This window comes from Dromaius novaehollandiae, chromosome W (genome assembly GCF_036370855.1).
Source record: "Dromaius novaehollandiae isolate bDroNov1 chromosome W, bDroNov1.hap1, whole genome shotgun sequence".
NCBI classification, from domain to species: Eukaryota; Metazoa; Chordata; class Aves; order Casuariiformes; family Dromaiidae; genus Dromaius; species Dromaius novaehollandiae.
Window position 1 is genome coordinate 15,203,863 of NC_088130.1, and position 14,067 is coordinate 15,217,929.

The 14,067-nt window shown below is 44.4% G+C and overlaps 1 protein-coding gene across 3 annotated transcripts in view; it reads left to right on the forward strand.

Moving 5' to 3' along the window:
• Positions 1 to 3,735: 3,735 nt before the first annotated feature.
• Positions 3,736 to 14,067, forward strand: part of LOC135324148 (PH and SEC7 domain-containing protein 3-like) — a 71,100-nt gene continuing 60,768 nt past the window's right edge. For all 3 annotated transcript variants that reach the window (XM_064499734.1, XM_064499736.1, XM_064499735.1), the window contains exon 1: positions 3,736 to 4,076. In XM_064499734.1, coding sequence (XP_064355804.1) covers positions 3,918 to 4,076 — 159 coding nt within the window. In that variant the 5' untranslated portion in view covers positions 3,736 to 3,917. The remainder of the gene's footprint in view (positions 4,077 to 14,067) is intronic.

Consider the following 14,067-nt stretch of genomic DNA (forward strand, 5'->3'; position numbering starts at 1 on the left):
GAAATAGGGTCAAGATACTGTAGGTCACTCCAGTCATGCCATTGGACTGCGCTAAGTACTAGCTGAAGATTTGCATTCTGTCCCTTCCCTCCCACCTTTTCATTGGTTTCTGTTCAAGGGGAAGATCATAGCTTCTCACCACAACTTGAAGTCCCCCAGGGCATAGAGAGATCTGATTTTTCTGGCATTTCATGACCACATTGAATCTGTCTTTAAAGAAAGAGACTCCTTCTACTCCTGTATTTATGTTAACAACCCACTTCCCCTCTCCCTCAGCAATCCCTGTTGCTCAGTTTCAGACACAAATCAATCCCATGTGCATGTTTATTTATAAAATGGTAGGACCTCTGTAATGTTCAGGAGCAATGGTATTTCCCCAGGAGAAGAGGACCCAGTGTGTACATGGATTTAATTGCTCTGGCCAGGACTATAAGATTATATTATCACTTAGTGTCCCTACTTTCCCTCTAATTAAATAGCTGAATCCCTGCATTGAAGGCATTTAGGGCTTCAAAAGCATGATCTCAAGAGGCTCTTTCTTTCAGAGAATGTGAGATGACAAGTTTTTTCCACATTCCATTGCAAATAAAAGATGAATGTGAGGTGCAGCCTCTCACACTTGATGTTATGGGCTGTTCCTTGGTTGCAGCTGGACCAAGTCTGACCTCATATGAATTAAGGTTCTTCTTCTGTCTAAGGATCTGCTAGCCTGGGCTTAAAGGAAGCTAGATGGAGAACTGCTGCTCTTTAGGCAGCACTGGTGGTGCTGTGCTATGGGCAAGAGAAAAGAAATGTTGCCATGATTCAGTCTAGCTTGTATTTAATAATGAAATTGCTCTGCATAATGCACATTACCCTAGGTCTGTGCATGCTATTTAGGGAATATATTTATTGTGGTTGCATTGAGGGTGCTTGGGGAGGTGGCCTTATAAATCTGAGAGCAAGAATAATCTTCTTAACAGGGGACTGGTAGGTTAGGGAATGATTTGTGGCCATTTAGGTAGTATTTGTCAGGAACTGCTGCTTAGCTTGTCTGGAGCTGTTTGACTTCATTGAAAATTTCCTCTAAGGAGAGATTTTCTTCTAAAAGCTGTTCCATGAGCAGTGTATAATTTCAAATGGGTTAAGTAATGTAAGTGCTTTCTGGGAAGTGATGCAGTAACTTTAGAGTGTGCAGGTGCTTGTTGCAAGGGTAGAGAGATCCCCTATTGCTTCAGACACCCCCTAACAATGACAGATCAGTGTAAAGAGGCTGGAGCACATGTGGAATTTGGGCTTAATCTGTGAGGTAGGGAGTGGGCTTGCTGGACCTGACTTTCAAGGAAATGAATATGCACTTTTGCTTGCTTGCTACTGGAAAGAAGTCTCTGCTCCATACAGAAGAGGAACAGGGTTTGTGGAAAATAAGACCTTCTCAGCCCCTGAACAGTTTTTATACTGACATTTAGGTTCCTTGTTCCTAGTTTCATCAAGATAGCTTGCAAGGACTTTCCCGAGACAAGTAGCTCTAGAAGTGCTGCCTGGGAAGGGAGCAGTGAAAAATTGGGGAGTGGGAAGATGGAAGTCAGAAATGGCCATGGGAATCAGGAAACACCTTAGCACAGGTATGGCCAGTGCTACTCTCATTCAGGTCCCCTTCCTTGACTCTCTGCTGTCAGTCTTCCAGGACTCCCTGCTGTCCTGGCCTCTCCTCTGCATTTCTCCACTTGCTGCAGGAAGCACTGCAGAGCTGGTCAGTTCTGCCAGGAGTGCTGTGGAGTGTATAATCTCTGCTGGTGTTGTTGGAGGGTCTAGGGGTGTGTACCAAGTGCTGGCAGTGGGGTGTATATGTGTGTGTGTAATTGCGAAGGGTGGGCAAAGTGTCTTTTCTGAAAGGCAGAGCAACAGTGCAAAAGGAGGAGGTGAGGCATCTGCTAAGGAAGGAAAGGCCCTTCAGCACTGTCCAGTGGTGGGAAGCTGCCTCTGTGGACCATGGGTGGGACTTATGGCTGTAACATCCCATGGGGAGCATGAGTGAAAGGTGACTGCTAACTGAAGGGCAGGTGTGTATTGGGGAGGTATCAGTGTCTCTTACTAGCAAATTCATTGCATCAAACAAAAACATCTCCTAAGAATGTAACATGACTGTCTAATCATATGTCCAGTAAGGCCATAAATCTCTGGGGGCCAGTTCCTATCCCCAGCATATGGCAGTACAACATCAGGACTGTGAAACCTGGCAGCCTTCTCAGGCCATAGTCAAGGCACAGTGCAGATATGCCTCATATTCTGAGAGAAGATAGGACAAAGGGCCAATTAACCCAGACCTGGGAGACTAGACACCATGGCAGTGAATGTCATGTGGGAGTCAGAAAAGAGGTTCTCTTGTCTTCCCAAATGTGTCATCTGTGACCCTGCTGCTGCTGGGATGAATGGCCATGCCCTGCCTTGCAGGCCTACAATGTGGGGCAGTTTCCCAAGCCATGTGTTGGCACACAGTGAGGTCTTTGTGCCTCTCTGCTCAATCAGCCCACCTTTCAGCTCCTTGCTCTCCCTTTACACAGGTTGTGTCTGGATTCTTCTGAGTCCAGGATGATGTTCCCATTATCTACTTATCTCTCCACTCGTGCACTAGCCAGTCTACCTGTTTTAGCATGTGCCATCAACTGCTACTACCTCTTTGCCAGGCATAGTAGAGATCTCTCTCATTGGAGCAGGTTGCTATGGTGATGTGCAGTCTGCTGTGTCCTGGGTCTCCAGGAACCAGAAATGATGGTGCTTTTGCAATGTTGAGGTAAACATCTCTCTTTTCCCTCATAAAGCACATCCACCCTTGATGAAACCACATCGTGATTGGCTCAGGTCTCCCCTTGCTGCCCCCCCTCCCCACACACACACAGAGCAATTCCAGGCACATACAGCACTTTTAACCCACAGAGTGGGGCTCCAGTAGGTTTAAGCAGTGCCTATGGCTTGCATGGGCTCTGAAAATTGCCCTCCAGTTGTTAGTTGGTGTGGATTTCCTGGGGGGGAGGAGGAAGAGGGTGCAGCTTGTAAACAGCCAGGGTAGGTTTCCAGAGCATGCATTTTCTTTGTAGAGGAGTATTGTTATAACTGCTTTTAATGCTGAGGGGAGAACTGGACCCCTGGCTTCTTGTTCACAGCTCTGCTGCTGATTTGCTGTGTGAACTTGGGAAAGTCATTTCTTTTCCCTGAGTCTCTTAGAATGTGAAAGTGGTCTTTCTCTCTCTTATCCCTGTGGAGGCAGTCTGAGGACTCTGGCTCAAGGGGACTGTTGCTAACACTTAGAGTTGTTATTCATTAAGGGTTGAAGTGTCTCTTTGGGGCGTGCATGCTTTCCAGAGCTCCGTGATTGTGTGATGGGCTTTTAAATTGAATTTACCTATTTTTTCAGTGCTTTGGGAATCCATCAGTATTTCTCACTTCCAGAAGCCTATAGCCATCAGGTGGCTTAAGACTATTTTTACTGGCAGTGTCCTTTTTCATTGCAGACAGTAATGAGCATGGCAGACCATTACAGGCAGAAAAGTGTGGCTGTGTGAACTGAGAATGAATCTCTTGCTTGATATGCTACCATTTGTTCCAGAATCTTTCTTTTCTCCTCTCTCCATCTCTGTGTTGGTGTGTGTGTGAAGGAGGAGTGTATGCTGGAGAGAGGAGTGGAGCAGAGGTGGGGTTTCTGCCGTCATCTTTTCCTTTTTCCCCCCATCCAGTGACGTGAGTAATGCATGGAACAATCAGGCTGGCTCCAAACAGCATGCTTGAAGATGCTGCAGAAAAGAGCCTGATGCATTTTAAGCAAACACTGATCGCTCGAGCCTGGGCTCTCCAAACATAACCTTTTCCGATTCCTCTGCAGGGGGTCGGGAAGTGCCATTAGCTTTCTTCTCCCCCATCCCACACCCTCACTTTTGGAAATGATTGGAGTTAACAGTGTTCAGAGCACCAGCAAGGTCCGGGTGAGAGCCACAGGTTCAGTGAAGTACTCCCGAGAAGAATCTCTCTGGCGGCAGTCCCATCGGTCAAAGTCTATGAAATTTTCCAACTCCTCTGAATTTTCTGCTAAGGAAAGCAAGGTAAAAATAAATAAATATCCATAATGTTTCTGTTTGCTTAGAATAGAGGTGGTGCTGTAGAAAAGATTATGCTGGTAGGCTTTTTAGGAATGAAGGGCTCTGAATAATCTGCAGTAATCGCAGAATTGCTGTGAAGTCAGAAAAGATCTGTAGGCTTGAGGAGACATTGAAGGTGAAGAGGGTCTGGTGTCTAGTAGCAATCAGGTTTTAGAGGAATGCCCTGTCACTGAGCTTGATGCAATAGTAAACAGTGAAAACTTGCTAGGGAGAATGCTAATTGGAGCTCTGCTCTCAGGAAAGCTGCTCTAGTTGGCAAATGATCTCCTTGAAATTCTCCATTTAATGGATTTTTTTTTCAGTAGAAAAATATTTTTTATTTTTGCTTTTCAAAGTGTATTTTCTTCCCCTCTTTCTCTACAACTCTGTGTTTTGGTACATGTGGATGTTAGCTAAAAATATCTCACTTGTGCACATGATTAAATATTGTCATCAAATATTTATTAAGAAGGCATCACTTGTGTGTTTATAGGAATATATTATTGTTTGCCTAACCTGTAGGTACTACAGGCTATGCCCAGCTACTACAGCGGCTGTGTTTAGCATCTCCTAGCACAGCACAGTTGTTCATTTCCTAGGCAAATGCACACCTACTTTATGCAGTATAGATTCTTTCCTCATTCTACTGCTCTCATTTGATGCGTCAGAGGCACTGGGAACCTCTGACAGGAGCTTGGATACTCAGCACCCTCCCAAAGGTGCTCTCTATCTCACAGGATTGGATGAGCTTTAAGCAGTGACCAAATTTTCCCCTCTATTTTCTTTCTTGATGCAAAATGATTCTAACACAGTTTGATGCTTGGGGATTAGAAGATGTACCTGTTTGCTAAGATGTGTTGAATGAGGCGGAAATATTTCAGAACAACATCCATAAGAATTTAACCATGTCTTTGTGTGTGTATGTACACATGTGCCCAAGGGACCTGTACGTGCATGCAAACAAACATGGTAAGCATACACAGTCTCTAGACCCTCTTGTACGGTCTCTGCTCTAAATCCCATATCTGTTCTGGGAGAAACCTCCTCTGCTGTGGTGAAAACATCCCTATGCTGCACAGTAGTACCTAGCAGATAACCTTCTCCCATTTTACAGGTTGCGTGGTCTTTCAGAGACTCAACCCCAGAGCTTTAGTCATGGAGTTATGCAAACAGAAATGAATGAAATGTTTAATTTTATTCAGTCCAGTTTCAAGACTCTCCATTTTGAGGGTCCTTATTCAACATAGCTGAGAAACGATACATTGCCAAGGTTATTCCAAAGAAATAACATGGCCATGATTCTTGGGTTATTGCTGATGCAGTATCTGCTACCCTGGTAAGTACCAAAATATGGGCTGGATCTTGCAAGAACTCTGAGGCCCTGCTCTTGCAAACACTTTCACATTAGGCATGGAGATAATTCCACTGTATTCATCAGGAGGATTTATGTGTGTAAAGTAACTCTCCACATGCTGGCAGAAGACTCAGGTCCTTTTACCTTGAGTGAGTTACTTAATCTCTGTGCCTCTGCTCCCCTTCCCAGGCTTTGTGCCCACTGTGTGTGCATGTTGTAATGTTCTTGGGGCAGGGACTCTCTCTCACTGTTGAGAGAGGTGTAGGGTTGTGCACGTGTGTGTGCAGCACCTAGCACAGTGAGATTTCTCTCTGCTGCTTGTTTGGCACTTGGTGAAATGAAACCTCATTTCAGCTCTTCCCTCTAGAGATACAGAGAGAGTGTAGTGTGTGTGTGTGTGTGTGTGTGTGTGTGCGCGCGCGCGCATGTGTGTGTGCACGCGTGTGCATGTGTGTGTACACTATGCTCTAAGCACTGCATAATCAGGAGAGAAGGCAAACAGGCAAGGAAATTACTGGCAGGACTCCCATAGAGGCACACACTTTACAAAGGAGCAGTGGAGAGGGCCATAAGGGTAAATGAAGTGAAGCTGATAGCAGAGCAATACTAGTACATGCGCAATAGTGCTTTAAAATTAGAGGCAGGAGAATGGAACTAGTGATAACCCTCAACAGTGAGCTTCTCCTACAAGAGATAGGGCTTCCACACTTCCTGCTGACATATCACAGACAGAAACGGTTCATGTGTATTATACACTCCTCCTGCACGTATACGCACGTATAATATATGCACGTATAAAACCCTTTCAAAGGATCAGACTTCTACAGAACAGGGCAGTCTGGACAAACACCACCTATTCCACTGATATTTTCACTTATGGGTTTTTTTGGTTTTTGGGTTTTTTTTTTTTTTGCAAAAAGCCTTAACGATACCTTGCGACTACCATTTATTTGTTTTGATTAGTTCTGAAATATATTGTGTTCCAATTTCCAAGGGACTAGTTAAAGCTGATATGTATAAATGTGCACTGAAAGACTCGAACGGTTCTAGCTGACAGTTTTTGGACTTTTTGCTTGGCAGGGAGCACAATCTCTTAGAAGTGACAGCATTTCAGTTTGCTTTGAAAAAATAAATCCTCCAAATTTTCTACAGAGCAGAAACCACAGATTCCTACCAGGACCAAGCCCCTGGTAAACTCTTTTTCAGCTGCTCTTACAGCCATTGTGGAATAGGGGGCCTTCAGAAGCAGGGAGAGGAGGAGGGCTTTACAGGAGGGAAGATCATATGTACCTGCCAGGGTGTTAAAAGCAGCCCAAAGGAATGTGTGCAAGACACAGAGAGATAATGCTATCATTACCAGTGCAGCTGGCTATTTGTGTAGCCATGAGTGACAGAAGTTGATAAGCTGGACCAACAGGGTGCTTTAAAATACATGGACGAGGACAACAGGATTGAACTTGATGGTGTGAAATGGGAGGAGGGAGTCAGTATTTGTGCCTGAGTGTGCGTACATGGTGGGGGGCAGAGAGCGCAGCTATACTGTATATTGGAGGGAGCGGTACCAGGAGATGGGCTGTGAGAGTGGAGAGGATGACTGCTGCTTTATCCCTCTTTAATTAGTTTCCAAGAGACAGTGATTTCTCTTACCTTCTGCAAATACAAGACTGTTCCCTTCAGCACAGCATAAAAGGTTTTCCAGCCTCGCTTTCCCCTGGGAGCTGTAAAGAAAACAAATGAAAACCCATTTAACTCAGAACCCTTTTTACACTTTGTCTAGGCAACAAGAGAGTTACAATAGTCCTGCCTTAAATCTCCTTTGTACTCTGCTTTTCAAAGGATAGTGCAACTCAGTACAGTGCCTGCAGACACCTACTTGAGTGAAATAAAACAACCCTGATGACAGCTCAGAACTGGATCAGAAGGGAGCAGGGGCAGTGCAAGTAAACAGGCAAGAGTGAGTTGGTCTTTGTGCTCTTGCAGGTGGGCAGGCCCTGCCCCTGCACAAGTCTGTCTGAGCTCTGTGCAGCAGCAGAGTTTTGAGCAGGAAAAAATCCTTCTCCGTTCCACTAATTTTCGTAGGCACTGCTCAGAACTAACATGACGTTGCTCAGGAAGGGATTGCTCACAAAAGCATCCTTCTCTCTTGCAGCTTGGCAGACTTGGCACGGAATTCTCAGATGGCTCCTTGCTTCCCTTCCCCTCTTCCTGCAGCCAGCAGAGCATGCAGGAGTGAAAGAGGGGAGTCAATTAAAATCATAAGGAAAAAAAGCACCTCCCAAGAAACCTACAGTAGGGTAGAGCTGAGGTTGAAGGAGCATACCAGAGACAACACAACTAGCTCACATTATCCAGAAACAAGCAGAAAAGAAAAGAAAAGAAAAGAAAAGAAAAGAAAAGAAAAGAAAAGAAAAGAAAAGAAAAGAAAATCCAAACCAGGGAATTCAGCATGAAGGCTCCACTTAAAAATTCAATGGTGGTATGGGGAGAGAAGTCACAGCTGTGGCAAGAGCTATAGGACTTAAGTTATAAGTGAGTTATAAGTGTGAAAAACAATTTTGTTCTTTTATTATAATTGTGGTATAGCTGGGCATCAGGGCTGTGCCTGTATGCACACCCAATGCACTTAAGTCCTTAATTCCTTGGGTGGTCCAGGAACCCCCCAGCCAGTCATCTGCATAAATGAGATAATGGACTGGCTTGAGACAATGGACTGCCTTGAAACTAGATGACTGACTGAACCTTTACAATTATTTGACTGATTGTTACAGAAGCCCTCCAGGTGGGAATTTTGGATGGTTCAAGAAATTCCCCTGAGGCAGCTCCTGCTGTGTCTAGTGTAAATTTTATGCCTAAATGTGTTAGCATCCTAGGTGGAGTTTCCCAAAGACTCTAGGTGATTCCTACTGCAGAAGTGATCAAATTGTACATAGATAAGACATTTGTAAATAGTCAATAGAAACTGTTTCTGCAGAAATGGTCACGTAGGACAGTCTTTTGTATGTAGTCAAGATATTTAAGAGATGTTTTGTATATAGTTAAGGTGTATCAATAGCAATGAATTATGCATGTGCTGGGTGGTCACGTAGGACCATGGCCAGATGGATTATAAGAATTGAGTAAACTTGGTTTGGGGAATCTCTCCCAATCCAGCTGAAGATGTTGCTGTAAGGACCCTTGCAACAGAGACTCCCGTGTCCACTGGACAGTGTTCTGTTCTGGAGATTTGATTCCACATGAGAGTGTTACTCTAAGCCAAGATTCCAATAAATTAGGTTTTCTTCTTTGTAACAAACATTCTGCTGTGTCTGTGCAACACAGCCTGTGGAATCACAGAGCCAAAGGTCACAAAACTGCATCTAAGCTGAACCCCCTACCAAGCACACACCACTAACCAGTATCCACTTCCCCCTAAACTGAAGTCAACAACTTCTGCATGGCTAAAGCACATCCCTCAGAAAGGCATCCCATCCTGATGTGAAGACACCAAGTGATGGTCACGCAGCTGCTAGTCCCTTGATCCAGTAGTTAATCACCCTCACCTCACACCAGTGTGTGCCTTACTTTTAATTGACATTTGTTTACTTCAGCTTTGGCCATTGCTTCCCTAGACTGGTGCTTTAGCCCTCAGTATTCCTTCCCTGGGAATATACTTATACAGTGTAATCACATCACCTCATTAGCACTCCCACACAACTTGATCTCTGCCCTGCAACAACTCCATTAGAAAATGAAAAATGAAAAACCCTAACTAACTTCAGAAATTAGTTTCATTTTAGCTGGAGCTACAAAATCAGAGGGTAACTTTTTCAAGTGGTGTATGACAATGAGATCCAGGCCCCTAACATGCACAGGAACTCCTGAAAACATTGCTGTAATTACCTTATTCATAAAATGAGTATCCCAGAAATGCCAACATCCAGTCCACTGAATAATGAGTGATTCTCATATTTATAATTAAAATTTTATTATTAAATATGGCTGCTGCAAATGGGACTGAACATTTAGCAGCCCCGCTCATCCTGGCCTGATAGTCATAGTGTGATAATTCAATTGCTGTATTGCCTGTTATTGCTGCAACTACCCCTGGATGAAGCAGCACTATTCACCTTGAGAAACCCATGGTCATATTTGGCACGGTGCAGAGATTACAAGGAGATTAGATTTTAAGAATGGAAGATGCTCACTTTTCTTTCCATCCATATCCGCATGGATTTTCCGAGACAGGAACCCCATTTTATACACAGCAGCGTTGGGGTCATGAGGACTGTCCAGGACAATCTGACGGACGGCTTTTGGATAGCTCTCATTATCCTTTTTGTCAGTACCATCCAAGTGAAAAATTTTTTTCTCTTCTTCATCTCTAAAAACATGGTGAAAAACAGAAAGGTAAGATGAATAAGCAACTATTCAGCAAGGTTTCATCTCAGTAATTCTTGCACACCCCTTGTCAGAACATGCCACTCTTTCTAGTTGACCTTGTTTAAGAAGGTACCTAGGCATGTGCCACTCCAAAGAAAGGTTATAGCAAGGTTTCAATTTATCTACTTCAGCAATACAGGCCATGGGAGCTCGTTTCCCTTTGGAAACCCAAAAGGCAGTTTTTCAAAAGTGCTCAGCATCTGCCAGTTCCGAATATTTTTGCCATAACTTATTTAAATACTAAAATAGGAAATATTTGCATGCTGGGCTCCTTGAAAAAAATCCCAAATTATTTTATGAGTTCACATGTAGCTGAAAAGAATCAGATTGGTACAGATCATTATGACTTGCCCCTTAACTTAGCATATGAAACGTGGACTCCACCCCTTTTCTTTATTTTCCCACACAGACTGGCATAAAAGTGGTAATTTAACAAATTCACCTACTACAGGTTTTACCTATGTCTGTATTTTAGAAATATTGTTCAAAATGTTACTCATTAGCAAAGCATATTCAATACAGCTCTTAGGGACAACAATGCAACACAGCATTTCAGCAAGTCACAGGCATTGCCTGCATAATGAACACCTTCCTCACGACAGCCAAAAGCATAAAGGACAAGGCAGCCTGGATAATGAACACCCTGTGAAGGGTCAAGTCTAACCACAGGAGTAGGATGATGATCATCAAAGAAGAACAGGCCACTGAATCTGGGTGGAAAGCGCATCTCAAAGAATCATGGTTACTGTTGGGTAAAGAACAGTTCTGTCTCATTCAAAGTCCCCATACATTCTCCTCTGGGTGACTAACAAGGGTTAGGTGTTAGCCAACCATCAGGATGGTTGAAGGCTGGCAATGGAGGCCTCCTTGGAAAATGATGGTAGGAATGTCTCTACTGAAGCAAGCACCTGATCAGGAAATCATTGCTTATGAGTGCGGCGAGGGCTAATGGTGGGGGTAAACCTCCAAGCTGATGCATCTTTCTGGACCAGATGATCAGGAAAGGCATGAGCTTGATCACCTGAGACAGAACTTCTCAAACATGTATAAATTGAAAGGGGGTGTATGAGACAAGGATTTGAAATGCACATGTTCCTTCTCTGGCTCCTGTTGGGGAACACTGCAAACATGTCCACTTGTGGGAATGCCCACTCAAAGAAATGTCCTTGGAGAACTGCAGGCCAGAGGAACAATCTGTGATACCCAAATCTTTGATGAAATGGCCTTTCAGGGTGTAACTTAGCCTGAGGAGATACAAAGACAACAGACTGTCGTGATAACCAAGAAACCAAAACCAGAGACATGCAGGGAATCTTCTTGGGCACTGGATTTTGATCGTGTCTCCTGTTCCTTTGTAAGAATGGTTCTGGCATGGCCTCAGCCCAGCACTCCATGAAAAAATTCCTAGCTACTGCTAGTGTCAGAGAAGCTAGATGTCCCAAGGGCCCACCGTCTCCTTTAAAAACATCAAGCGATGTTCCTGTGCGCACACACACACATGCATGCACATGTATGTGCACAGACTACATTAGCTAATACAGTCTAGGTGTGCAGGTATCGCAATCTCAGGCTATCAGGAGAACCTGTGAAGGTAGTACCACGGGTTGATGTACCATTATTCTCTAGAGAGTAGGTTCAAACCCAGGTCGCATGCAGAGTGAGTTGGAGGCTCTCAGGATCTTCTGTGTGATCCAGCTTGCTCAGCAATCTGTCCTCCTGACAGACATCATTTTCCTGCAGTCAGGGATTGAATTGCAAGGTGTCTGTGCCTGTCCTGCTTGTAAATGCACAGGGCCAATAAAGTACTTTCTGAAATAGTTTGTGCAGGTGCTCCCCTATTGTGAAGCACTTCTCTAGTCTTTCCTCTCTTCATTCGTAGTAACGCAGTATACTCCCTTTACCCATAACATTGATTAAACATTCCAGCAAGTACAGAACAAATCTTTCTAGTAACCCCCATGTATCAAGATTGCAAAGGAAGGATTTCTTGTGTAGCATTCATTTCTTGGCTCTCAGGAGCCCCAGCTAACCTTCCTTCTCTGTTTTCTGCTGACGACGTATCTGGCACAATCTTTCCTTCCCTCTTTATTTTTTTCTTCCTCTCCACACAAACTGGATTTTTAACAGAGGAGGCTCTCTTAAAATGTTCTCCTCCAGTTGGTGACACACTCAAAATTCCCTGGGTGAAATGATCTCCTCTCCTTCCCCCTAAAACATTAATTTCAACCCCATCTCCACCCACACCAAAACAACATTCATCGGTTCCACATGCTGCTGAACAGCTCTGTGCCATTTTATGAATAATGTATGCCTGTGTATTAGAAGAACATTTGCTGGAGAAACCAGCGGAATTTGAAATTAAGAGCAATAACAGCAGATATGCCACCCCATGCACTAACCCACGGGCTTCCCAGGTACTACTCTGGCATCCTTGCTGCACCCTCTTCAGAAGGGGAAAGTATGATAGGATGTCCCCAAAGTCTGTTTTCTAACTTTGAAATGGGTGAGATGATACAGGTGCTCGGTGTTAAAAGTCCTTATACTGAGTTCACCAGGTGTTATAGATACATGTTTGGGAAGAGGAGAAAATCCTTGACGAGCTGTGCTGGAAAAGAAAGAAGAAGAAAAAAAAAAAAAAAAAAAAGCAGGCGTTCAGAAGGTGTTTCACAAAGTGGTCAGCCACTCTTGCTTTAAAGACAGAAATCTGTCAGAGAGGTGGGATGGAAGGGCCAGGATGACAGCTGATTTGTCTTAACCTGTTGTGAAGTGGAGTCCTGAGTGAGTAGGCCAAAGTCACACAAAACACATAAGGTGGAACAGGAACTGAACTGCATATGGCTAACCAGGCTATGGATACTTTCTCCAGGGAAGTGACTGTCAGCTGTCAGCACATGTAGGCTGCTCTGGAAGAAAAGCAAGCTGGGAGCCAAGGTTGACAGCAAGGCAGGCAGGGGCAGTGACCACACTGAGAAGGGGGCAGTCCCACAGTACTCAAGCAAGGGGAGCAGAGCAAGTCTGGTGATGGTGACCAGGGTCAGCCAAGAGTCCAGATCTCCAGACAAGTCCATAGTGACGACGCAGGTCTGAGGTCAAGCCAGGCAGTCAAGTCAGCAGGGCAAGGGCAGGATCAGCAAGGTTCAAGGTAAAAAGGTATAGGCATACCTACAACATAACTCGGGCAAGGACCAAGGGCAAGGGCCTGAGCTTAAATGCAAATCCTGAGCAAAGGGTGGAGGGTGCATGGGTGGAAGCCCCGGATGAGGCATCTCATAGCTCTCTCACAGCTTAGGTGTTTTCACAGCAGTCTGATCCAAGGTTACACAGCTGCACTGTATCAGAGCTAACCTTGAACACAGGCAGCTAAACCCATAGGAGGGGAAGGGAAGAGGTGGTAGAGGAAGATTACAGAGAAAGATGGTTACAGACTGGTCAGAGCAATTAGAGCCTGTTGTGCACTTAGGGCCCTGACAGTGGTATTCCTTGCAATTCTTTGAGGGTTTGCTACTCTTATTTGTAAATGATAGAGACTTTTTGAGGAGGCTGTATTGGATATTCTATGGGGGACATGGCGTCCTTCTTCAGATGTATGCAATATGACTGGATTGGTATGTTACTCCTTAAAGAAGGAATATGGAATCTGGCTCATTAATAAAGGCCATGAAGAGGACAAATGTGTCACTTTCTTCAAGGCAAAAGCCTGGGGCATTTGTTGTTCTCTCACCAATCTGGAGTTCTACTTCTGTATCTCCTGCTCTAGGAATAAGCAGCATTGGGCTGCAGCAATCCTTAGAGATTTGCTTAGCAGCAAAACCTGTAATAAGCAGCACTGCATGGGGCAGGTGTTAATTTTCAGAGATCTCAACTCAGTATTGCAGGCGTTTCAGTCATAAAATCATGTAGGTTGGAAAGGACCTCTAGAGGTCTCTAGTCCAAACCCCTGTTCAAAGCAGGACCTGTTAGAGAAGATTGCTCAGGGCCTGGTCCAGTTGAGTTTTGATTATCCGCAAGAACGGATACAACCTTTCTGGGCCCCTGTTCCAGTGTTTGACCATCCCCATGGGGAAAAAGGTTTTTTCCTTATATTGAGTCAGAATTTCTTGTGTTGCAGCTTGTACCCATTGCCTATGAACTTTCCACTATTCACCTTTGAGAAGAGTCTGTCTCTGTCTTCTCTACACCCTC